We start from the raw sequence: 26815 nt of genomic DNA on the forward strand, positions 1-26815 counted from the left end.
AATTTTAAAACTAAATTCAAAATTTCACTTCATAATTATTTTAAATTAAATAGTAGACATTGACGTCAATGATTGAAAGTGGGTATTTAATACAAAATCGATGTTGAAAATGTAAAATTTTGAAATTCAGGGACCAAATTAAAATAGAACTCAAATGTTAAGGGCAAGATTAAAATATTTTGAAACTTATGGATTAAATTGAAACCAAAATCAAAACATAAGAGCTAAATGTGTAACATTTTGATATCTAAAGACCAAATAAAAATTAGACCCAAAACTTAAGGATCAAAATGTAATTTTTCCAAATTTCTAATAATAGTTAGAGAAAGGGAAATTTTCGGTGAAAATGACCGTGGATTTTTCGGTTGTAAATGTTACCATCCTAAGGAACAATTAGGGGTAAATTAATGGTGTCATTTTAGCAAGAGTGGACATTAGGTTAGAAGAAAATTAATCATTTTACCTGATTAATCACAATAGAAACGACTCATTAAATGATCAAATCACTATGGAGATAATCTTTCATTTGAAGATTATATATTAAAAAAAAATTGACAATAAATCGAGTATAGTTCAATTCACATCTGACTATGTTGGTAACTAGTTCCAATCTTCCTAGTCTCAATTGTATTAAAAAAATTGGTAACTTAGTTTGCACTTAGTTTAAAATTTCGGTAATCTTACAATTTAGGTAGGGGGAATTTCAGTTTTCCTCCCATTAAATTTCGTCAAAATTTTGAATTTTTTTTATTAGCAATTAGCTATGCTAGATCAATGATTTTTTTTTTTTCTCTTTTACTATCAATAATTTTTATTTTCAAGAAATCATATATTTTCATTTAAATCATCTACATTGAATTTTCACATCATTTCACCCCAGACTAGAATTGATGTAAATTCTTTAATATTCATCTTATTTTCTATCAAGTTCTGTTTACTTCTAGAGTTTTCTTTTCCTTTTTTCTTTTTCATTATGTTGTATTATATTTATTCTTATGATTTTTATTTTTTTTATCCACTTCGTTTTATAATAAACAGTTTACAATTATTTTATATGCAAATATTTCATGTTGATTAATTTTGTAATTAATATTCAATATTTGATATTATCTTGTAATTATTTTTTATTTTTTAAAATTTATGCTCTTGCATTGACGTTTACACAAATATCTTGCAATATACATTTAAATGTTGTCTTACTTTAAAAAGGATAAATTATAGTATAATTTAGTTACAATAAAAAAAAAATATTAACTAATTATAACAATTTTCATAAAATTTTCTAAAACTTTTATCAATATCGATATTTCCCTAAAATTGAAATTTCGATATTTTCATTGATATGTATAGTTTTGAAACTTGTGGATAATTCAATTGAGATGAAACCATATATGGTGATAGAGTAAATGTAAGAAAGTACAAAAAGTTATCTACCTTACATAAATATAATTTTTTTTATCTACCAATGTAAAATTTTAATCCTATTATACATAAATCCAATCTTAAACATAAATGTATCACTTAATTTAAAAATGTCTGAATAACACATAATTTTTTTCTTTTAGAAAAAGATTACAGATTTATTTGATGTTTTTAAATTTATGGATCTACTATAAAAAAAAATTGAAAATTTCGTATATGTTAGACACTTTAAAAGTTTTGAGTGTCACATTTTATGCTCCATAGATTCAACAAATCTCAAATTTAGTCCATCGAAATTGATTAAATAATAATAATAGTTTTTATCTAAGATATAAAATGTGAATATGTTTTCAAAATTTGTTATAAAATGCTAATATAATAAATTGTTTTTGCAAAAATCAATATTAAACCAATAATTGAGACTAAATTTAAGATTTATTAAAAATCTAAACACTGAAATTAAATATCTGAAAAGTAACTAAAATTGAATAAGTATTAAATTATATGGACCAAAATGGTGTTTTAACATTTTTTTTAATTTTTAATTTTTTTTAAAGAAAACATTTTTATTTTTCTTTTAGTTTCCTCTATGGTATTCTAATTCTAACATTATTAATTTTTTTAAAAAATTTCCTCAAGCAAAAATGTTTTCAAAATGTTTATTTTATTACGTTATCGCAAAACATTCATACTTCCCTTCTTTGGAAAATAATGGGGAAAAAAAACAGAAAAAGAAAAGGAAATTCAGAAACGGAAGCCAGCTGAGAGTCGAAATCCGTTCGCAATTGCAAAGCCAGTTCTTTGGCCCCGAGAGTTCAAAATTTGCATGAAGAACGTTCTGTTCTTTGCGTTTCACGCTTTCTCTTCTGCTTAATCTTCACTCAAACCCCACAAAACACAATAAAACAATACAGGAATTCTTAATTCGCCTTCAACTCTTTGCGCCAGATTTGGTGGGGGGCGATCCAGAGGACTCTAAAAGCTTTACATTTTGTTGACTTAATTGCTTCAAATCCAATTACACAAAACAATTGAATCTTTCGCCGTAAGTCTCTTTGGATCTGATCCAACCCCATTACTCTGTTTTTGTTAATCTTTTTTCCCTTGTGATTTGTCATGTCGTACTTGTTGAAGTTCTTTGATTTTTTGAGCTGGGTGTAGATCTGTGATGCTTAATTCTTCTCATTTTGTTCTGGGTATTGCTATATTGGAGGCTGTTTTCAGTTTTTGCCTCTAAATTTTGTTAATCTTGGTTAAGAAGATGCCTCTGTTGAGTTTTGTGTTGTTTGGTTGTCTTGCTCTCCTTGCAGTTCGAGATCAGTCAATTATATAGATAGATATGGTGGCTTAGAGTTGTGTCATTCTATGTACATTTAGTCTTAGAGAGGAAAATTGGGATTGAGAAGGGTTCTTGAAAGTGGGATTAGCGAACTCCAATTATCTCTGTGGAAGACTTGTAGTAGAATGATAATTTGTTCCGCAGGGCTTCCTCTTCTGAGCTCATCCCCAATTCCACGCCCCAGCTCAAGAATCTAGGGCATTCATTCTTTTGATCCCATAGTTCCTTGTTCTTTTGGCCATTCCTCTTCAGAAACCGGAGCCTTTTCCTTAAATGATCTTTCAGAGGCAAGAGATCACTCCCATCCTCACGTTTCAAAGTTTCTCCAATCCCCACGTCTAACTTGTGCTCTGGTTTTTGTTTTGTTTTGTTTTGTTTTTCACATCCCTACCCAAACATGGTAGGATATACACGTAAGGGCTTCTTAACATCATTGATTCTTAACGTATGAAATACACACAGCATTAGGGCATGAGAGTACTGGATATTATGTAAGAAATTATTCACTCAATTGAAACTAAAGAAAAATATTGGTAAAACCATACATGAGTTCTTTGAGTTATATTTGCTTGCGCGTGCTTTTGAATTTTGTGTGCTGTAAATTAGTTTGTGCATTGGCCTTTGTGTGCTGAAATTTGCTTATGCTGTAATCACGATTGTGTGTTTTCAAAGTGCTAGTTATTTTAAATTTTATTGATACAATAATCTTATCTTAATATCAGGTGGAAGATGGTTATGGTTATATTACTTGAGACAACTATGTTTTGTAGTATTGCTGGAGTTCTAACTTATAAGAGATATTTGTTTTAATAGTATTGACAGAATTAATTAAACAGTAGTTTATAGTTTTTTCATTTATGAATATCTAAGCGAGTGATGGCCAATCTTTAAAGTTTTATTTTACTAGTTTTTTTGTGTATGGTAATTAAAACCAGTGACCCAACCGAACTTGCAAAGTTAGGTTGTTTGGAATGGGTTAAAAAAATCTCAATCAAACCTAGGCCAATCCATGAACCTCCTTTTAAGAATATGGCTCAAGAACTCACCAGTGTTAGAGCAAAATTCCATCTATTGCTTTCTTAGGATCTCTCATATATATGCATTAGTGCATGATTGCAGGTTATTGACAAGGTTTGAGTGGTGAAATTAACATCTACTCTTTCCATTTAATCTATGTTTGGATGTCCAGTGGCAGTTCCTGCCAATAGTAGTCCACATTTAAGAAAGTCTGGAAGCAGACCTGTAGTATCTGATTTGGGTATACCTCTTTTTAATACCTTTTGGTAATTGTGATTTTTTTTTTCCAATCATTTATTTTCTAGTGTCTAATCTGTGTTTGCGATGCATTCTTTCTACAGAATATTTGTCTGGTACTGAGACAGGTAATGGTGTGAACGAAACTTTGTTGCATTCAATGGAGGCCAATGATTTGAAGAGTACTATATTAACAATGAATCCTGCAGCTATAGTTCCATCTCCTATTTTGTTATGGAGATTCAAGGTTTGATTGCTTTTACTGCCACTTGTATTTATGCATAATATTTAAGTTGTTTTTCTAACAAAAAAAGTATTGCATTAAGCTTTTTATGTTATGTTCTTCTTATAAGAATTTCTCCTTTCGAAGAGAACTTAGTTTTAGATCCCATATTTAAAAAAATGTATCCATCATGTCTTGATTATGATCTTGGATGCAGTGGGAAACAACAAATTGGATTTTGAGTAATGGTGCTAACTTCCAAGACATCATATTTAACAAGTGATAATAAATTTCTTGTATTCTTCGTAATCAAATCTATTCTTCCCTAAAAAAAAATAGCTAAGGGAGAAATGGTGCCAAGTTCCAAGTCCCTAATTGGATTTTAAGTAATGGGGCCAACCTCCAAGTCCTTAATTGTATATAAGTTCCAGATTGCTTTGTGGATCTCAAAAAATAAAAAAAATCAACTGCATACATTGACACAATGTTTTGTATAAATAGTAATATTTTTTAATGATAGGATTGCTAAAGAATGGGATTAAATTTTGCCCATATGAGCATAGCTTAGTGGATAAAGCATTCTATTTCCAGTAAGAGGTTACAGGTTTGAATTCCCAGCTCCACATGTAATATAATATTCTAAAGCACAAATGGAAATAAATTTTAGCAGAGTTTCTACACTTGTCAAATTTAGGAATACTTTGGATCCATAAGGACCAAAATTGTTTTTTTTTTCTCATAATTTTTTGGATTCACATGTAGTAAGTTTTAATGTTGAACAAGAAAAGTGCCCTCCTTTATGTTCGTTTGTCACCTGTTTATTTATTTACTTCCCCCTACAGTTTAGAATACTAATTCAGATTAATGTCCAGGTTTTCTTGTTCATCTTCTGGGGTTTATTTTGTTGCAAGGTTAGTTCTATTAGATCATATCTGGTTTAATGGCTAACTGAAAACAGTAGTTTGTAGTAGATGAGTTGATTTGATGCACTCCTTACCTGGTATTGTTGAAATACAGATTGGCTGGGATTCTGTTATGAGAATGAGTGCAGACCTGCAAGACCTATTTCTCTACGAAGCATTTCTGTATTATAATCCTCTTCTTCTGGTGGTGAGTGCATTTCTCCTTTCTAAATACCTTTTGAATGTGTTTCTGACTATTATCATTGTTACCTTTGTACTAACTAACTTTTTAGTTTTGGTACTGCAGACTATGATGGTTTGGCTGTGGGGAATTAACTTATGGGTTTTTTCCCAGTCTAACGTCAATTATGCAAAGATATTTGAACTTGACCAGAACCATCTAACTCACCGAGAAATTTGGAAGGTAAAAAAATCTTAGTTATGCATTTTCTTGAACATTCAAAATCATTCTCGAAGCAATTATATATTTTCTGCTATTCATACTTTGTCTACTATATCCATTAACTTTAATTAAAATATATTATTTCAATCTATAATCCTGACTAAATCTCTTTTGCAGTGTGCCATGTGGATGACTATTGTTGTCCCAACTAGCATGACAGCCTACCTCTATCTTTATTCTCATGGCGAAGTATCACTAGCTGCATCACAACCAGTGTAATAGACGCCCCCTCTTTTATTTGTATTTGATGAATATTTTAATTTGTCGGAAATGCAATCAAGTTCTTTGTTTATTTGGACACGTTAGAATTGGCCTTTTGCAAGTTCCGTTGTATGATGCTTTGTTCCTTGCCAAAGTTATCTGTAATTATCATTTTATTTATCACTTTGACACTAAAGATACTGACTTAGATAAGATACTCACTTTGATATAGTTTCATAGTGTTGCCACTTTCTCTCCCTAATCCGTGAAGAATTTGAGCTTCTTTTGACGTGCATCGCATAACTAATATGCTTGTTGCATATAAGTTTGCATTGCGGTTTGCCCCATGAATATGTCTTTCATAGAGTAGGGTATTAGCACACTTTATTATGATTATATTTTGTAATTCCCATTAGCCGTTGCCCTGTGTATAGCTGTTTTTAGTTATCTGTTGATGAAATGACATTAAGTTTATTTACTTTTCATGCAGGTTCTCTTATATGTCGCGGTTGTGATGATTTTGATTTTCCCTTTTGAAATATTTTTCTTGTCATCTCGATTTTTCTTATTAAGGACTCTTTGGCGAATAGTTTTCCCCTTGCAGGTAAGTTTTTCGATCAAGTGCGTTAAAAATGTAAAGTATTTGTTACTGTTTTTCTCGCTTTGAAAGTTGGTTTGGTGTTTAATGTTAGGAAAAGCTTGCAGTATTGAATTTTTTATGCAAATAAATGTCTGTAAAATATGTTTCTTCGGTTCAAGAAGTTTGTGAAATGATTTTACTATCTTTCATAATTTTAAGGTCAAGTGAGTATCACATGTATTCTTGTCTAAAATTGTTCCATGGTACTTAAACATTGTCATATTATTTATGTTTTATTCTTAAATGCTTGGATCGTATTACATTAGATCATTTTCCTTTGGCTTTATCTTCTGGACGTATTGATTGGGATCCATGCCCTTTTAGATTTGAAAATTCCTGGCTTCAAGTGCCTTCTTTCTGTGCCTTGGTGGAAAATTGGTGGAATTGCCACCTGCTAACCGATTGGCCTGGGCATGGTTTTATGATGAAACTTAAGGGTTTGAAAGGTATTATCCGGGATTGGAATACCAATCGTCGCAGTGAGATTACTAATCTTCATTCCCTTGTCTAACGATCAACTAATTTAGATGCCCTGGAAGACAATCGGGACCTTAATGAGGAACAAATTAATAGACGTTATATTCTTCGTGAACAAATTGAAAATATGACTATTCAAGATCATATCCATTGGCAGCAGCATTGTAAGCTGAAATGGCTTCTAGAGGGTGATGAAAACACATGGTTTTTCCATAAAATTGTTGCTGCCGACGCCGTAAGTCCTCTATTACGGAGATTCTCTCAAGGGATGGCACAAGTCTTTTGACTTCACAGGACATTGAAACTGAATTCTTGTCTTTTTATTCAACCCTTTTCAAAAAAGACATGGGTCAATGATTCCTTCCACTAAACCTTCAGTGGAATCCTATTTCACCTACTCAAGCCATTGATCTCGAGCGTCCTTTTACTGATGATGAGGTATTTGTTGCTGTTTCCTCTCTTGGAGTTAGTAAATCTCCTGGGCCAGATGGTTTTACGACTGAAATTTTTAAATTTTTTTGGCCTACTCTAAAATCTGATATGATGTTAGTCATTAATGATTTTTTACAATTCTGGGATTATTAATGTGAAAAGGAATGAGACTTATATCTGTTTGATACCCAAGAAAATTGACCCAAGATCTATTTCTGATTACAGGCATATTAGTCTCATTCCCTGTGCTTATAAAATTATTGCCCTGTTTTGTCAAATCGCTTTAAAAAGCTGCTTCCTTCTACCATTTCGCCCAATCAGCTTTCTTTTGTAGTTAATAGAAAGATTCTTGATGCTTCCCTGATGGCGAATGAACTCATCGATGATTGGACCTCTCAGAGAAAAACCAAGGGTTGTCTTAAAACTGGATCTTGCGAAAGCTTTTGACATAGTTGATTGGGAATTCCTTGATTATATACTCCAGGTTAAAGGTTTTTGTTGCCGCTGGCATAACTGGATTAGAGGATGCATTTCTAGTACGAATTACTCGATCATCATTAATGGCCGCCCTCGTGGCAAGATTCTTCCCTCACGAGGCATAAGATAGGGAGATCCTCTCTCTCCTTTATTATTTATCTTAGTGGCTGATTGTCTGAGTCGTCTTATTGATCATAGCTCTATATTGGGTCATATTAGTGCACATCCTATTGGCCATTCTGGTTTTACTCTGACTCATTTACAGTTTGCTGATGACACTTTGTTGTTCTCTATTGCTGAAAGAACTGCCATACGGAACTTGTTTGACATTGTTCATATTTTTTAGTGTGTTTCTGGCCGTAAAACTAATCTTGCTAAGAGTGAGTTTCTTGGGATTCATGTCTTTGATTTTGATTTTGACTGGTTGTTGCGCTCTTTTGACTGTCAAAGGGGCTATTGGCCAGCTTCTTATTTAGGGCTTCCTTTGGGTGGTAGTTCAAAATCTGGTTTGTTTTGGTAGCTTGTGATGGAGAGGTTTCAGCATAAACTCCATAATTAGAAGTATTCTTATATTTCGAAAGGGGGTCGTCGCACGTTTATTCAAGCTACTCTTTCTAGCTTCCCTACTTATTATTTGTCTTTGTTTAAGGCTCCTTCCTCTATTATTAACTGCCTGGATAGATTGGTTCTTGATTTCTTTTGGGAAGGCTCTCGTGGTGATGGTGGTGTTCATAATGTGAATTGGATGGTATCTCAGCGTCCAAAATTATTGGGAGGTCTTGGCATTGGCAATTTTAAGCATCGGAATTTGGCTTTTCTTGCGAAATGGACTTGGTGGTTTTTAACTGAACATGATGCTTTATGGAGGCAGCTTATTGTTGCCAAGTATTAGGCTACTGATTGTGTTTGGCCCTCCCCTGTCAATGGAGCTTCTTCCAAATCACCATGGAGGTATATTTGTTTGTCTTCTGAGTTGATTGCTAATTGGGTTAGTCGTCGCATTGGGGACGGTTCATCTACGTCCTTCTGGAATGACCCTTGGCTTAGTTGTGGAGTCCTTTCTACCACCTATCCACGGTTTTTTCGTCTTGTACAACATCCTAAGGTTGCAGTTGCTAGTGTTTGGAACTCAGATATGGCTGCATGGAATTTGGACTTACGTCGTAATCTTACTGAGTTAGAGATTGTTGAGTGAGCCTCATTATCCATTAACTTGACACCAATCCGATTGCGTGCTATCCTTGATACTTGGTTGTGGCCTCTTGATCCATCTTTGGGCTTTACTGTTAAGTCTCTTATGGTTGATTTGGAAGGTGATCTGGATTCAGACTTGATTGATCTTTATTCGGTGATTTGGAAGGATAGATATCCTAAGAAGATTAAAATCTTTCTTTGGGAACTCAGCTGGGGCGCCATTAATACTGCTGATCGTTTGCAGTATTGTATGCTTTACATGTCTCTTTCTCCATCTTGGTGTCATATGTGCCATGAACATGTTGAATCGTCAGTTCATCTATTTTTTCATTGTTCGTTTGCTACTGGCTTTTGGAACCTTCTCTTGCCTCATTTTGGTCGGCATTTCACTTGCCCTCATGATATTTTTGATGCTTTGGCCTCAGTGTTAGTGGGACATCCTTTTGGTGGAACCAAGAAGGTCATTTGGTTGGCTTTTATCTGTGCTTTCCTTTGGTGCTTATGGGGTGAAAGGAACAACAACTTTTTCATGATACATGTTCTTCTTTTGCTCGGTTTTTGAGTTCGTTTTATCGATTGTTTTTTCTTGGCATAAATTACAGCACCCTTTCACTCATTTCAGTTTATCCTTTTTAGTCAATAATTGGCAAGCTATGTTGTAATTCTTCGGGGTCTCCCCCTTATTCATATTAATAAAGTTTCCATTACCCAAAAAAAATTCTTTCTTAAAAAGATCCAGGAACCTTGTAATCAAACCATGATGCATATACTGTACCTGTTAAAAGATTTATGAATGTTCTTTTCCAGCCCAAACCTTGTGGAAGACTGCTCTTTCCCTCTTATATTACATGAACTGTTGAAGTTAGGCTGCTATCTTGGATTTTAATTTGTTAATGTTTTCTCAATGCAGGCAATTACATTTGCTGACTTTTTTGTAGCTGATATATTGACGTCAATGTCAAAGGTTGGTATCCTGCTGTTCTGTAATCAACAATTTTCAAGTCCGTTATCAACTTATAATAGCGGTAGTACCAAAGAGAAAGGTGTAAGGGTACTATCAGGGGTTTATGGGTAGGAGTAATATGGTATTAGGAAGGGCAAAAGAGTAATTACTTAGAGAGTTAGTATATTTGGTTATAAATAGAGGCAGTGTTTTAAAAAGCGGCACAGATTTGGCGCCTCACCTTGGAAAAGCGAGGCTCACAAAATAAGGCACGCCTTAGGCGCGTGCCTTTTGTGAAGCCCCAAGGATCAAAGCCTTGCGCCTTGGGGCTTTTCAATTATTTTTAAAAAATAGTAATAATTAAGGATTTTCCTTCTTTATTAACTAAAAGGATCAAGTTTACCAAACCTAAATGCAAAATTTCTTGTGTTTTGAGTCCCTTTTTTCCATATTTCCATTTCAATTATACTCTCTTTTTAACGTAATATGTAATATTTTTATATATAGTGTGCCTCACAAAAAAAACCCGCGCTTTTTTGTGCGCCTTGCGCCTAGGCTCCAGAGGGCCATTGTGCGCCTTAAGACGCCTTGGGCATTTAAAAACACTGAATAGAGGGAGGGGAGATTGAGAGAAGACAGACAATTGTTGAGTGATTTAGGCGTTCTTGTTCATCTTCTGGGGTTTATTTTCCTAACAAAAGGCTTAATGCAATTATGCAAGTGGATTTCTCTGTGCTTGTGTATCCAGGATGAGTTTGAGCATTTTTCTGTTTTTAGGAAGCATATAATTGTAAATGTCAAACATACCTATTAACCCTTTTAATTTCTTGCTTCATCTTTTTGGGAATTCATAATTAAAAACTGTTTTCTGAATCATTTTTGTGTCAAAATATTCTATTATGTCATAATTACATGATATGGTTTTAACACTGATTTGGCCTGCAGGTGTTTTCTGATTTGGAAAGATCAGTTTGTCGAATGATTCACCGACAGGTGGGTTTTCTTCTTTTGTTTTAAGGCTAATTATTTATAATTAGTGGATTGCAGGTGTCTTTTCCATTAATCGGTCTTTAATTGGTAGTCTTTTCTTTTTATATGTTGATAACGCATATTTTTAAAACTGGTGGAAGGGGTTGAAAAAATATGCTATTATGTTCCAAGTAGTGACACTTCGTTAGTCTTAATTGCAAAATGACATTCTAGTCTTTTACTTGCAGCTAAATTTGCTGAAGGATACTGAATTGTGCTGCTTTTCTTTATAGAAACAATGGTTCTTGACCCAGATGTGGATCTTTTTGACTGAAGTGTTTGTATTTCTCAAACTTATTCAGGTTGCCACTATTGCATGGTTTGAAGCTGATTCTGTTTGTGGAAGTCACTCTGTTGCAATCCCTGTGGTCCTTGTTTTGCCTTATCTTTTTCGTTTGTTCCAATGCCTTCGACAATATAAGGATACAGGGGAAAAACCAACACTTCTGAATGGTGAGATCTCATGACTCTGTTCTTTGCCTCTATCAAAATTGGTGTTTGCTTGTTTGTTTGTTTGTTGGTCTTTTTCTGGTAAAATAGATATTTTATGAGAGAAATATCTTTAAGCAAACCATGGGAAGGAGTGAGGAAATAACCTAAAAGATCCCAATTGGAAGTTAAATGAAGAAGAGATAATATGATTACAGGAAAATCCTGTGATGGACTCCAACGAGTCGTAAGCTGCAACATCTCACAAAAGCTTTGTGTTTCTGTTTACCTTGAAAGAATTCTTTGATTCTTTTCATAATCAGAGGATCTTCAAAATTATACAATTTCATTAGATTGATCGTTCTGAATTAGCTAGGCTTCTTCTTTCTGGTGTTTTCTTTCTAATTTCTTTCTTGAATTTTCTTTACAAGATATTTGTTTGGATTGAGAAGCATTTATATTTCTTTTGTAATTATGTCTTTTCATTTTCTTGCACGCCACAGTTTGCATCTTTTGAGCATTTCATATCTTCAATTAAAAGTTCCCTCTTGATAAAAGGGAAAATCTTTGATTTCTCTTAATCCTCAAGAATTACAGGAAAGGACTAACTGCACTTATGCAGAAGATCTTAGCTTTTTCAACCAACAACCAGCCTGAGAGGTCCTCAGGAAGCCAGTTGCCAATCTTTAGTAAGGGAGGCAGAAAGCTAGACCAAGCCTTTTTAAAATTAAGGACCAACCCTTAGTTGCAAAAGAATGATGGAGTACATGGTTTTTTTGGTCGTTTTTTAATTAATATCATCGAGTGTTCAAGCCAGCGTGTGCAACACCACAACTATTTTTGGAATATGTAATCTATAGTTTGTTCATCATAAAAAATATTCAGCAACTAGGGGGAAAGAGCCCATTCAAGATTTTTTTTTTTTTTTTTTTTTTTTAATTTATTTATTTATTTTTTTGTAACTTATCCCTAGAGCTCCAGTCGGCAAGACATGAAAGAAAGAATTTGATTTCAAACAGCGCCTTACTATCCAAAACTAGCTTCATAAGGGGATATATAAATCTTGGCACTTATACTTGTTATTTAAGGTTTTAAATACTGGCATACCTAAAATTTGTCAGAACCATAATTTAGTGCAGATGATGACGTTCTGTTTTGAAATGCTTTTTACCCCTGCGTATGCAGAGACATCTTTATTAGTAATCATCTAACACTTGAAAAAAAGTCACAATTCGAAATGTTATTTATTTATTTGAGTTCATTCAATAATACCTTGTGTTTATTCTGTTAGTATCTTATATCTGTATTCCTTAATTGATTATTGTTGTTTTGCAGTTTTCATTCTCACATATTTTCATTCAATTTGTTGTTACCCTTATGCTTCAAATCTGTCACTTGTCTTGATGATATAGTAACTCTATCTGCTCATCATTACAGCTTTAAAATATTCAACCGCAGTACCGGTGATTTTCCTTTCTGCCCTTAAATACCACGTCTTCCCTGATAGATGGACCAGCTTTTATCGGCCCCTTTGGCTGCTGTCTAGTGTTCTAAACTCATCATACTCATTTTACTGGGATGTGAAACGCGATTGGGACTTGAGGTATCCTAGCTATTATTTTTACTCTTTACGTTGTTTTTACAAAAATAAACAATGGCATTAATCCAAAGAGTACAAAAAGGGGGAAGGGAGCAAGTATTCCCTCTGTTTTCTTTTTCCTTTTTGGTTTTTTGGGGTCTGGTTTTCTTTTCTCCTATTGTTGTGTGCCTGGTTGAAAATGAATGTGTGCCTGTTTAAAGAGCACAACCACATTGATGCATCACATGAGAGCATAAATTACTTGCTATTCATTGAGCCAAAGCCCCAAAGCCCCAAAGCCACCGAATCACGGTCGACTAAATCATGTACTTCCTTTATGAGGTTTTATGTGCTTGTACGTTTACTTCCTACAAGTTTCTGGAGAAATTGTAGCTTGTGTGGTCTTATGATTTTCTGACCTATGTTTTTATCTTATGACAGCACTTTCACCCGGATTTTCAAGTTCAACCGACCACACTTTTTCTCACATCTCTTATATGGGCGGAAATGGGTAATGTTGTTGATGCATAAACTTGAATTGTTTTTACAAGTTGGCCATAATAATACATCGACTTGGTTCTCTAATATGATCAAATCCTTGTTGATTTAACATGGGACATAAAAAGCTGCATAAACCCAAACTTGAAAACTGGACAATTTTTTACTGCAGAGCCATGTTAATGACCTTCATTGTTTTGCACTCGCTTATTACTGATGATAAAATGATTAAAGTTTTCATGTTATAATTCAGAAGTCTACAAGTTAGATAACTACTTGAACAGAAATATGATATTTTGCAGCATCCAATGGAAGGATTATATTTATCTATGGTTTTCAGGTTTACATCTGGGTGCTTGGAAGTAATCTGATATTACGGTGTACATGGACGTATAAGTTATCCGCTCATCTTCGCCACAATTACCTTACGGTCTTCACGATCACAGCGCTAGAGATCTTCCGAAGATTCCAATGGATTTTCTTCCGAGTTGAAAATGAAAGGAACAAGATGAACTCGAAGTCGAACATACAAATTACAATGAATAATCTCCCAACCGAAGAAGACAAATTACTCGACTCCAGTAATTATAATGTTTAAAATTCTTATTGGCAATTGATTTATCGAGGTATAATAATGGCTATTCTGGGGAGAAAGATCTTTGTATGGATGGATGCTTTTGTTTTGAGTAATTATCATTAATCTACGATGAGGGGTCTCTTTCCTTCACAGATGGATTAGTTTTTTTTTTCTTCTGTCTAAATGATCTTTATATGCAAACCCCTTGAAGCAGAGATGAATGTGTTGAAATTGGAACATGGAGCAAGAGCCTTATTATATATAGAAAATTTTGAAGTTTTATTTCTAATTTGATCTTGTATTGACAGATCGTTTTAAAAGTACTAGGATATAGAATTTTATTTTTCATAAACTTTTTTGCTCTACTTTCTCATGATGGTTTTTTAAAAGTACTACGAATCTCGTGGTTATTAATATACTTGAATGTCAATTGAGCTATGTTCGATTTGGTTTCTCATGATGGTTAATTGATGACTTTCATGATTGGTCCAGTGGTTATCGTGGTTGGCTTGGTGGTTAAGAGAAATGTCTGTCTATAAAGTTGCATTTGAAAAGGTTTTTATAAATAGCAAATTAATTAATAATTTATAAATATCATAAATACCCTCATCTTTAACAATTACATTTATTTTAAAAAAATGTGCAAAATGGTACCAAAGAGATTCTTCCTCAAAATGCAGGGTGCTAACGAAATCTTAATTGCTAAACAAATAAAATTAAACCAACTAAATTTTAATTTGTCCTAAAATTGAACCAACCCAAAACTAAATTTGAACCTCCACTTACGTATTCTCTAATCCCTTAAAGAAAACCAACATGCACTGAAGTTCCGGTGATGTTCCATGACATTTAAGATTAGAAGATTTGAAGCTACAATAATCCTTCTTCAAAACATTGGGAACAAAGTGGTATTAGAGTCTTGATTAAGTAATTATGTTTACCTTATATTGAACATAGATACTAGTTTAACTAAGATGATTACCCTTAATGGATCAAATTATCAAGTTTGGAAAAGAAAGATGGAAGATATTTTGATATGTGAATGATTTGTAACTTCCAGATTTTTAAAAAGAGAAGCATGATGGTAAAACATATAAGGAATGAGAACTATGTCATAGAAAAGTGTGTGAAATCGTGAGACTTTTGGGTAGAAGATATTTTTCTAAACCATATTGGTGAAGAAACTTATGCATGAACTATATGGAACAAACTTGAGTCGCTATATTCCCCTAAAATTGGTAATAATAAAATGTTTCTGATCAAACAAATGGTAACGTTGAAGTATCAAGATGAAACACCCATGTTAGATCACTTGAATACATTCCAAGGTATCATTAATCAACTATCTAAGATAAATATCAAGTTTGAGGATGAAATACATAGGTTATGGATCCTTCGTACATTGCCAAACTCGTGGGAGACATTTAAAACTTCCTTATTGAACTTAGCCCCAAATGAAGTACTAAGTAGTATGAACTTAGTATAAAGTAGCATATTGAATGAGGAGATGAGAAGAAAGTCGCAGGGCTCTCCTTCATAGTCATATGTTCTCGTTATTGAAAAAAAGAGGAGCAAAAGTAAAGGTCCGACAGGTAAAGACAGAAGCAAAAGTAAGAGTGATTGATTTTTAAATGTTGAGTGATATTTGAAAACTTGTAGAAATACAAGTATTTATGCTGCTTTATTTAGATATTGGGGCCAAAAAAGAGGAAAGTTGTGTCAATTGTATGGAAATTAGCTAATAAATACAAGAATTATAAGTTGTCGCCAATACACCCACTAATACCATTGCGATGGTAGAAAAGAATATTTCAAGTCTGTTTTGCAGGATATCAAGTCACCGTATGCACCCATGGCTCAAGAGAAAAAGATTAACGCATCTACGTCGCATTGCGCCCATCATTCAGGAATGAATAGACGATCAACGCAATGACGACACATGCGACAATCTGTCTCTTATACACATCTAGATGTGTATAAGAGACAGATGACGACGCATGCGACAATCGATCAAGAGCTTTGCGATCAACGCAACTTCAATTGCGTGCGGTAATAAAAAAAACAACACCGCATGCGGCTACACGATCGAAAGATGCAAATGAACAACGTAATCGCAGAGGATTTTGACACGTGTACAACTAACCGTTGTGCATTTTCGACGGATTGATTGCATAACAGAAGGAATATTTATTCCACCATTTTCAAAATTTTCATAACAATAAACCTGTCTCTTATACACATCTAGATGTGTATAAGAGACAGGAGAGAAGGTTAGAAGAATGCGTTAACTAAAGCAAGAAGTACTTCCAGAGATGGAAGCGACCTTGCGTTCACTACGTTCGTCCCTATTTCACCACAGAGATGTGGGAAACGCGGCCGATCACCAAGAGGCGTACGCCAAGGGAAAGCGGAACCGTACTTATATCTTTAACGCAATTAAAGAACTTGCGATGTTTATATTAATTATCCTTTCCCTTTCTGCTTCGCACATAAGCCTTGCCATCGCATAACACGACCTTTGTATAATCTTCACAGTCAGTCTCAACCTCGGTATCTTGTATCTTGTATCATGTAACCTGTATCTTGTATCATCATAAGTTAGGTTTATTTCATCGCACTTTACTTTTATCGCAATTTACTTCATTATCGCATTTTTATCGCTTTCCTTTACTTTATTGTACAATTTACTTTATCGCATGTACAAACTACACTTTTATTAAATTAAAAAACTCCCGGTCGCATATATCACAATTGTAACACAATTAACCTAAAACAATCCCTATGTTTGACCTCGGATCACATCGAAAAACTTGCGGTGGAATTATACTTGGTTCTAACGCAAGGAAACTTGTGACAATGCATAGCATACTACAAAAGCATTCATTAATAACGCATATCTAGAAGTAGTATCACATAAAGAAAATAAAGTCATCATTCATCCATGCGTTGTATGACATAAGATCATAAGAAGATTAGAATTCATTTCATGTCATCAAGTTTATGGAAATAGGACTTGGACTTGTTCGTTCATTCACATTGTCCTCATGCTAAAGAAACAAATTATGTCTACAATATTATAGTCATGCAAAAGGGCATGTAAAGAAACATTGTTGAAAATTTAAAAGGAAAAATAAAAATAACAAAGGTAAAGAAAAGAATGAGATGCCGACACAATTTCTATAGCCACCAAAGATTTCTATATTTTATTCGACGGTGATGTTATAAATCTTGCTACACAACAGAGCAGTTGGGTGATTAATAGTGGTACCTCAATGCATGCTACATCTTAGAGGGATTTGTTTCCATTATATACACTTGTGATTTCGGTAGTGTTATGATGGATAATGACGAATCAGCTAAACCAGTTGGCATTGGAGATGTACCCTTGGAGAACAAGAATGGTTCTAAGCTGCTTTTGAAGAATGTGAAACACATTCCTGATATTCACATGAATTCAATTTCTGCGAGTAAGCTTGATGAAGAATTTTTCTGCAATGCCTTCTATAACGAAAACTGAAAGCTTAATAAAGGCTCTATGGTGGTAGCTAAGGGAGAGAAATATTCCTCACTATATTATATGTAGGCTAAGATCAATGAGAGTGATATAAATATTGTTGGGGTTGATACACTAAACCTTGTGGGTCACGTAGTTTGTAATTGTATTATACAAACAGTTTATTTATTTAATAAAATTTGAGGTATTTTATTCGACATTTAGTAGAATTAACCCACAAAACCAATAAAAACATCCAAGATTATCTTCTGTAGCTTGACATGTATGTAGAGGCATACAGTTGGATTGTGTTTAAGTGATAACTCGAACGGTTTGTAGTAAATAGATAATGCTGGGCACCTTATCTTTGTGATACTAGGAATACAACCTGCTTTGTAGATGTTAAAATTATTTTAAAATTCTACAAATGATCTGATGCTGATTATTCATGTAGAGACATGTGAGCGGGGGTGTTCTGACCACGATATGAATAATCTCATTATATAACATCGTTAATAGTAGAAACTTACATTTCACCAGGATAACCATAGTTGACATGACTTGAATCTTGAGTGAGTTGTGAACTCCTGCCTATGAACGCGATCCTTTGATTCATGGATGAGAGTGGCCAGTTTGTTGTCTCAATATGCCCACCATTTTGGGGATTCATCTGATTGAGGAACTAGAAATACGGTTACACAAGATGGAATTCACTCCTTCCCTAATGTCGAGGTAAATAGATAAATTGCTTTCTTAAAGGCTAATTTCAAGGCTTGAACAATGTGTCCCCACAACTTCTCTTGGCCCAAGAGAGGTTTGGTTATAGTTGGACTATGACTTTTTGTTCATTGATGGATCAGTGGTACTTAAGAAGTTTGGTGTAACTATAGAGGAAAAACGATAATTTTGACCCAGCTATACTTACGAGAAAGTTGTTAAGGGACATCGCGCTATTGACTGGTTATATAATGGTCACAAAAATATATTTATAGTACAAAGAGTGCTGCTATCAGTCTTTAGAAGAGTGACCGAGAGTTAAAGGATGTTGAATAATTTAATTAAAGGAGTTTAATTAATTGTTCAAGTACCATTGGCGCTTCAATCTACAAGTCCATAAGGTCCCATCTGTAGCTCAACAAGGATTATTGAGAATTAATTTTAGAATAATTTGAATTGTTCAAACTAATTGAGGGAATTAATTATATGTGATATAATTAATATAATATATTTGATACATTATATTATAAAGTTTAATTTAAGAGGATATAAATATTTGGATATGATTCAAATATTAATTATATGAATTAGATTCATATATTTAATATAAATTTAATTCATTTTAAATTTCATATATTATTGAGAGAATTTTAACTATAGGTTATATTATATTTAATATAATATAAAAATTATAGGCTATGTAAGATATAGTTTAATTCATCATATTTCATCAGATTCGAGATGTGATTAGGTTTCGAAGGATGAACTGGATATAGACAGTTTCAATAAGATTTCATTCTTGAACAAAAATCCATTTATTTATTTATTTCATCTATTCCATGACCGGAATAGGAGGGGATACACGTTACACCACGATTTTGAATCGGAAGAAAGATTTTAAGAATGACAGATCTATTCACTCTATCAATAACCGAGTTGGATCTGGTGTATCATAAGGATTTTCCTTTTCTATTGATTTCTACGGATTGGATAAAAAACAATTCTTGAATTAGGTATTCAACTTCAGGGATGAATCGAAAAAGAAATATATGTTGATTCTACCTCCTATTTTTTATGAAGAGAATGAATCTTTTTATCGAAGATAAAAAAAAAAATGGGTCCGGACCTCTCTCGAAATGATTTGGAAGATCCAAAATAAAAAAATAGTGGTATTTGCTAGCAACAACATAATGAATGAGGGAGTTATGTAACTCCCTCCACATTAATCTAAAAATTGATTCTCATTAATTCTCGTTGAGCTATTGAGGGCCTCATGGACTTATAGCTTGAAGCTCCAACGGTATGTGAACAATTAATTAAATTCTTTAATTAACATATTCACTATTTGTTAACTATTGTGTACTCCATTAAAGACCGATAGTTACACTCTTCACACTACAGATATATTTATGTGTTCATTAGATATAACTAATCAACAATATGATGATCCTCATAAATTGCTTGTAATTACAGCTGGGCCAAAACTATCGTTTTCCCTTATAGTTACATCTAACTTCTTAAGTACCACTAATCTCTCTAATGAACAATGAAAATCATAGTCCAACTATGACTAAACCCCTCTCGGGCCACGAGAGGGTGTGACGTCACATTGTTCAAGCCCCAGAATCAGCCTTTAAGGGAGCAATTTATCTACTTTTCGCAACATTGGAAAATGAGTGATTTCCTTCTTGTATAGCTGTGTTCCCAACTCCTCAATCAGACAAATCCCCAAAATGGTAGGCTTGTTGAGTCGGCGATCTGGCCACTCTCACCCATACAAATCAAAGGACTGCTTCATAGGCAGAAGTTCACAACTCACTCAGGATTTAGGTCTTTTTTCCTATAGTCATCTTGGTGAAATGTAAGTCTCTGTTATGAATGGCGTTATATAATAACACTAAACATTTCGTGGTTTGGTCTTATACAAACTCCTTTGTATAGAATATTCCCACTCACATGTCTCCATATGAATGATCAAGATCAAATCATTTGTAGTAATTTACAACTACAAAGCTGGCCGTATTCGTAGTGTCACTAGGATAAAGTATCCAACCTTATCCATCTACTACAGATCATTTAGGTTATCACTTAAACATGATCTACCCGTATGTCTCTATATATATGTTTAAACTACAAAACAACCTTGGATGTTAGTTTATTGGTTTGTGGATTTAATGCAATTAAATGTCAAATAAAATATCACATATTTTATTAGTTAAATAAGATGTTTGTATAATACAATTACAAACTATAGAACCCTACGAGATTTAGGGCACCAACCCCAACATAAGAGACCTTTGTCTAAGGTTAGTTCTGTGTAGGCTGGGGTATTTAAGCTGACGAAAATGGAACAACCCTACCTAGGAACTGACTTGTAAGGTGAATTAGATAGATTTCCAACAAGCATGCAATTGTTGATTAAAAAGTTGATAAAAATATTTAATGAACATTAATAAAAATTGTTTAGCTATCCAAAGTAAGTGTTACTATTGGGTAACCTCAAACAATCACTTAGTAAAAATAAGTAGCTTGTATTTCTCCTAAGTTAAATTAACCTTAGGTAAAACGCTCGTGGGAGGAAAATGTTCCTATCATGTTTCTCCCTCATAGTTCACACCATGAGACCTATACTTAGCCTTAAGGCACCTTTGCTTGTGTCCTCCTTATGGATGATGTTTGTGGTCAATACCAAGGTAAATGGAGAGAGTGTTTATAATAAGTAGGAGCGGGACGTGTGTCAATACATCTCACGGTCTCTCTCATTAGTTTGTAATAAATTTTCATGCTCGGCCTTGAGGTACCTTTGCTTGTGTCCCCCTACGGGTGGCATTTGCGTGACTCTTTACTTAAACTCCAACAATAGATAGGACTACTTTAGTTTTTGCCCCCTATCGATTTTTCCCTATGGTTGGCTCATTGAGGTGGAACTCTAGAATCTAAAATGAGGAGTTACACTTAAAAGAAAATATTAAGTTAGTTAACAATTTCTAGAACGAACAATGGTGACTAATAATAAAATGAAATAATTATTCCGTTTATTGGTTGAGATGATCTTATTTCAGTGAAAGGGTACCTGATCACCCTACGGTACCCTGCCTCACTGAAACATCATTGCAAAATAGATGTCACATAGGATGCATTATATTATTTTGCTAAATTTGATTGGTTTTTCCAAAATAGGTAATGCATGGATTACTAATATAAATAAATTGTATGTTTAAGCGATATTATCAATATGACTTCTGCGACTCTTAATATGCTTGCTGTCGACAAATTAACCGACAATAATTACATCACATGGAAAAACACAATCAATACAGTTCTAATCATCGATGACTTATGATTTATCCTGGTGGAGGAATGTCCTTCGTCATAGCAAGAGTTGACAAAATTCCCCGCAGGGTCGGGTCCCGGCGGGGACTCGCCCTGATCGGGGCGAGGAATCCCCAGTTTGATTGGGGATGGGGTCAAACCGAGGACCTCTTTAGGGTCCCCAAACCAAGGACAGAGCGGGGATGGGGAGGGTGTCCCCGCCCCGTCCCATCCCCGACCTCGACCCCTCCCTTATTAGGTTTTTAAATATTTCTATATTTATATAATTGATTTTTTAATATTTTCTCTCTCTCTCTCTCTCTCTCTCTCTATATATATATATATATATATATATATATATATATATATATATATTAGATATTTAACTTTTTACATTTAGCTTAGTTTTTAATTTAACCCAATCTAAGTCTAACTAAAGCGTCTAAGCCAAAACCAAAGATAATTTTACAAAAAAATAAAAAAAATAAAAAAAAGTCCCTATGGGGAAATAAAAGGGAAAATGGGGAATGGGTCCCCATTTCCCCGACGAGGAATCCCCGTCCCCGTCCCCGCCTTGAAATGATGGGGATGGGGGCAAGAATGGGGATAAAATTCCCCATCAGAGACGGGGACGGGGAACCCTCCCCTGCCTCGTCCCGACCCCATTGCCACCTTAGTCTCAGCTCCAAATGTTCGAGAGGTATATGAATGTTGGGTACGGGCAAATGAAAAGGCCCGAGGTCTTGGCCAAGAAGCATAAGCCCATGCTCACCATCTGTGAGATCGTGGAGTCCCTGCAGGGAATATTTGGACAACCGTCTACTCAACTTAGGCATGTTGTTCTCAAATTCATCTTCAATGCTTGCATGCCAAAAGGGGCCTCTGCTCGAGAACATGTTTTGAACATGATGGTCCACTTTAATGTGACCGAGATGAACGAATCTGTCATTGATGAGGTCAGTCAAGTCAGCTTCATCCTAGAAACTTTACCTAAAAGTTTCCTACAGTTCCATAACAATGCTTAACCAATAAGCTATAGACCTTCCAATCCTTGATGAAAGTCAAGTAACAGAAGGGTGAGGCAAATATTTCCTTGTCCTCCAAAAAGGTCTAGAGAGGTTATACTTCTGGAACTAAGTTTGTGAATTCCTCTTCCGACACCAAAAAGTGGAAGAAGAAGAAAGGTGGAAAGTGAAAGGCTAACCCACCAGCTGTTGTCCAAAAAGGCAAGAAGGCCAAGGCTACAAAGGGAATATGTTTCCATTGCAACCAAGAGGGACATCGGAGAAGGAATTGTCCCAAATACTTGGCAGAAAAGAAGAAGGCCAAGCAATGTAAATACGATTTACTTGTATTGGAGACTTGTTTAATAGAGAATGATGATTCAGCCTGGATAATAGATTCATGCGCCACTAAGCACGTTTGTTCTTCATTTTAGGGAATTGATTCCTGGCGGCAATTGACACCTGGTGAGATGATGATGCGTGTAGGAACTGGACACGTGGTCTTTACGAGGGCAGTGGAAGGACTCCGACTTACTTTATAGAAAAATTATATTTTGTGGAAAATGTATATGTAGTTCTTGACTTAAAGAGGAACTAAAGTGTCTTATTGAACAAAATTACACTTTATCTTTTTCTGTAAATAAAGTGTTTATTTACAAAATTAATATTTGTTCTACTAAATTGGAGGATAATCTATATATGTTAAGACTGTTAGCAACTAAAGCTCTCATAAATACTAAACTATTTAAAATTGCGGTAACTTAGAATAAAAGACAAAAAATTTCTCCTAAAGAAAATGTCCATCTTTGACATCTAAGATTAGGACACATAAATCTCAATAGGACTGAGAGACTAGTTAAGAATGAACTTCTGAGTGAGTTAGAAGAAAATTCTTTACCTATATGTCAGTCATGCCTTGAAGGCAAAATGACTAAAATCTTTTACTGTAAAAGGTCACAGAGCTAAAGAGCCCTTAGAGCTTATACATTCAGACCTTTGTGGTTCGATGAATATTAAGGCAAGAGGAGGATTTGAATATTTCATCACTTTTACTGATGATTATTCCATATATGGGTATGTTTTTTTAATGCAACATAAGTTTGAATCCCTTGAAAACTTCAAAGTGTACAAGGTTAAAGTTGAAAATGCATTAGATAAAACAATTAAAACATTTCTATATGATCGAGGTAGAGAGTATACGGATTGAAATTCCAAACTATTTGATAGAACATGAAATTTTATCCCAACTTTCAGCACCTAGTACACCTTAGCAGAATGATGTATAAAAAAGGAGAAATCGAACCCTGTTGAACATAGTTCGGTCTATAATGAGTTATGCTTCCTTACCAGACTCTTTTTGGGGTTATGCAATGCAAATTGCAGCCTACATTTTGAACCGTGTTCTGTCCAAGAGTGTTACTGGAATATCTTTGGAATCATGGAATGACCGTAAAGGTAGTTTACGCCATCTCAGGATTGAGAGTTGCCCAGCACATATGTTTGAGGCAAATCCTAAGAAATTGGAACATTGAGGCAAATCTTAAGATATTGAAACATCGTTCAAAATTGTGCCTATTTGTAGGTTCCCCCAAAGGAACAAGAGGTGGTTACTTCTACGATCCTAAAGATAATAAAGTGTTTATGTCGACAAATGCCATTTCTTTAAAAGATGACCACATAAGGGAGCATAAGCCCCACAGTAAGATAGTGTTAAGTGAACTTTTCAGTGAAACTATTAAATCTTCAACAAGAGTTGCCCAATACCTCAACAAGAGTTGTTGAAGTTGGTTCATCTACCTCAAATGTTGAGGGAGCCTCGATGTAGTGGGAGGGTTGCGAACCCACCTATACATTATATGAGTTTAACAGAAACCTTAGCTGTTATAGCTGATGGTGATGTTGAGGATTCATTGTCTTACAAGAAGGCAATGCATGATGTTGGTAAAGATGAATGGATCAAAGCTATGGATCTCGAAATAGAGTATACGTACTTCAATTTAGTTTGGGATCTTGTAGATCAACCTGATAGAGTCAATTGTATAGGATGCAAATGGATCTACAAGAGAAAACATGGTGCTTATGGAAAGGTGTAAACCTTTAAGGCTAGACTTGTGGCAAAGGGTTAAACCCAAGTTGAAGAAGTCGACTATGAGGAGACTTTCTCACCTGTTGCCATGTTAATGCCTATCTAGATACTCTTGTCTGTTGCCTCATATTATTACTATGAGATTTGACAAATGAACGTCAAGACTGCTTTTCTGAATGGCAATCTTGATGAGACTATATATGGAGTAGCCTGAGGAATTCATAACTCAAGGTCAAGAGCAAAAGGTTTACAAGCTTAATTGGTCTATTTATGGATTAAAACAAAAGCTTCTCGATCTTGGAATATAAGATTTGATACTGCGGTCAAATCTTATGGCTTTGATCAAAATGTTGATTAGCCTTGTATATATAAGAGAATCATCAAAAGTTTAGTAGCTTTTCTTATGTTGTATGTAGATGACATCCTCATTGGGAATAATATAAGTCTACTGACTGAAATTAAAGATTGGCTAGTGACCTAATTCCAAATGAAATATTTGGGAGAGCGCAGTTTATTCTGGGCATTCAGATCTTTAGGGATTGAAAGAACAAAACGCTGGCCCTGTCTCAGGCATCATACATTCACAAGATGCTTGTCAAGTTTTCGATGCAGAACTCCAAGAGAGGTTTGCTCCCCTTCAGGAATGAACTTATTTTGTCTAAAGACCAGTGTCCTATTACACCTCAAAGGATTCAGGAAATGAGACGAATCTCCTATGTATCGACTGTTGGTAGCTTGATGTATGTGATGTTATGTAATCGACCTGACATCTGCTATGTAGTTGATACAGTAAGTAGATATCAGTCTAATCCAAAATTTGATCACTGGATCGCCGTTAAGGACATCCTTAAGTATATTTAGAGAGCGAGAGACTACATGCTCATGTATGGTTCTAAGGATTTGATGCTTATAGGATACATGGACTCTGATTTCCAGACTGATAAAAATTCTAGGAAATCCACTTCAGTATCAGTGTTTAATCTTAACGGAGGAGTTGTAGTTTGAAGGAGCACCAAAAAGGAGTGCATTGCTGACTCCACAATAGAGGCTGAGTTTGTAGCAACTTGTGAAGCTGGCAAGGAAGCTATGTGGCTCAGGAAATTCTTAACTGATCTAAAAGTGGTTCCAGACATGTCAAAGCCCATCACTCTTTATTGTGATAATAGTGGTGCTGTGGCTAATGCCCGAGAGCCTAAGAGTCACAAATGCGGGAAGCACATAGAGTGAAAGTACCATTTCATTCGAGATATTGTTCATTGAGGGGATGTGATCGTAATGCAGATAGCTTCGGCACACAAGGTTCTTGATCTATTTACAAAGGCCCTCATGACTATGGTGTTTGAGGATCACCTGTAGAGTATGGGTCTACAGCACATGCCACATATAGTCTAGGACAAGTGGGAGATTTTGTACTGGGCACGTATATGTCCTACTTTCTTGTTTTGTGTACTTTTATATTAGTATGACTTTTATGATGTACACCCCACTAGACTTAGGAAAAGTGGGAGATTGTTGGGGTTGATGCCCTAATCTCGTGGGTCATGTAATTTTAATTGTATTGTACAAACAATTTATTTATTAAATAAAATCTGAGGTATTTTATTCGACATTTAGTAGCATTAACCCACAAAACTAATAAACAGACATCCAAGGTTATCTTCTGTAGCTTAAACATGTATGTAGAGACATATAGTTGGATTGTGTTTAAGTGATAACCTAAATGGTTTGTAGTAGATGGATAAGGCTAAGTACCTTATCCTGGTGACACTCTGAATACGCCCACTTTGTGGATGTTACAATTTTTGTAAAGTTCTTCAAATGATCTGATCCTAATTATTCATGTAGAGATATATGAGCGAGGGTGTTCTATAGAAAAGGGTTTGTATGAGATTGGACCACGAAATGAATATTCTCATTATAGAACATCATTAATAGTAGAGACTTACATTTCACCAGGATGCCTATAGGTGACATGACCTGAATCTTGAGTGAGTTGTGAATGCCTACCTATGAAGACGGTCCTTTGATTTACATGGGTGAGAGTGACTAGTTCATCGACTCAATATGCCTACCATTTTAGGGATTCATCTGATTGAGGAGCTGGGAACACAAGTACACAAGACG

The 26815-nt window shown here is 34.6% G+C and overlaps 1 protein-coding gene across 3 annotated transcripts; it reads left to right on the forward strand.

Annotated features, from left to right (window-relative positions):
- The first annotated feature begins 2103 nt into the window (after positions 1–2103).
- On the forward strand, positions 2104–14231 carry LOC120073816 (SPX and EXS domain-containing protein 1-like). Of its 3 annotated transcripts, none has more exons than XM_039026677.1 (14): positions 2104–2467; positions 3881–4019; positions 4120–4262; positions 5111–5149; positions 5256–5348; positions 5448–5564; positions 5721–5816; positions 6295–6408; positions 9935–9988; positions 10913–10960; positions 11299–11449; positions 12863–13028; positions 13446–13515; positions 13843–14231. In XM_039026677.1, exons 2-14 carry the CDS (start codon positions 3935–3937, stop codon positions 14098–14100), a joined length of 1434 nt encoding a protein of 477 aa, XP_038882605.1. In that variant the 5' UTR covers positions 2104–2467; positions 3881–3934; the 3' UTR covers positions 14101–14231. The 3 variants fall into 3 exon arrangements, with proteins under 3 accessions (XP_038882605.1, XP_038882606.1, XP_038882607.1); XM_039026678.1 differs by having other exon boundaries at positions 3951–4019; XM_039026679.1 differs by lacking the exon at positions 3881–4019.
- The last annotated feature ends 12584 nt before the right edge of the window (positions 14232–26815 follow it).

Source organism: Benincasa hispida, chromosome 3, assembly GCF_009727055.1.
Source record: "Benincasa hispida cultivar B227 chromosome 3, ASM972705v1, whole genome shotgun sequence".
Classification (NCBI taxonomy): Eukaryota; Viridiplantae; Streptophyta; class Magnoliopsida; order Cucurbitales; family Cucurbitaceae; genus Benincasa; species Benincasa hispida.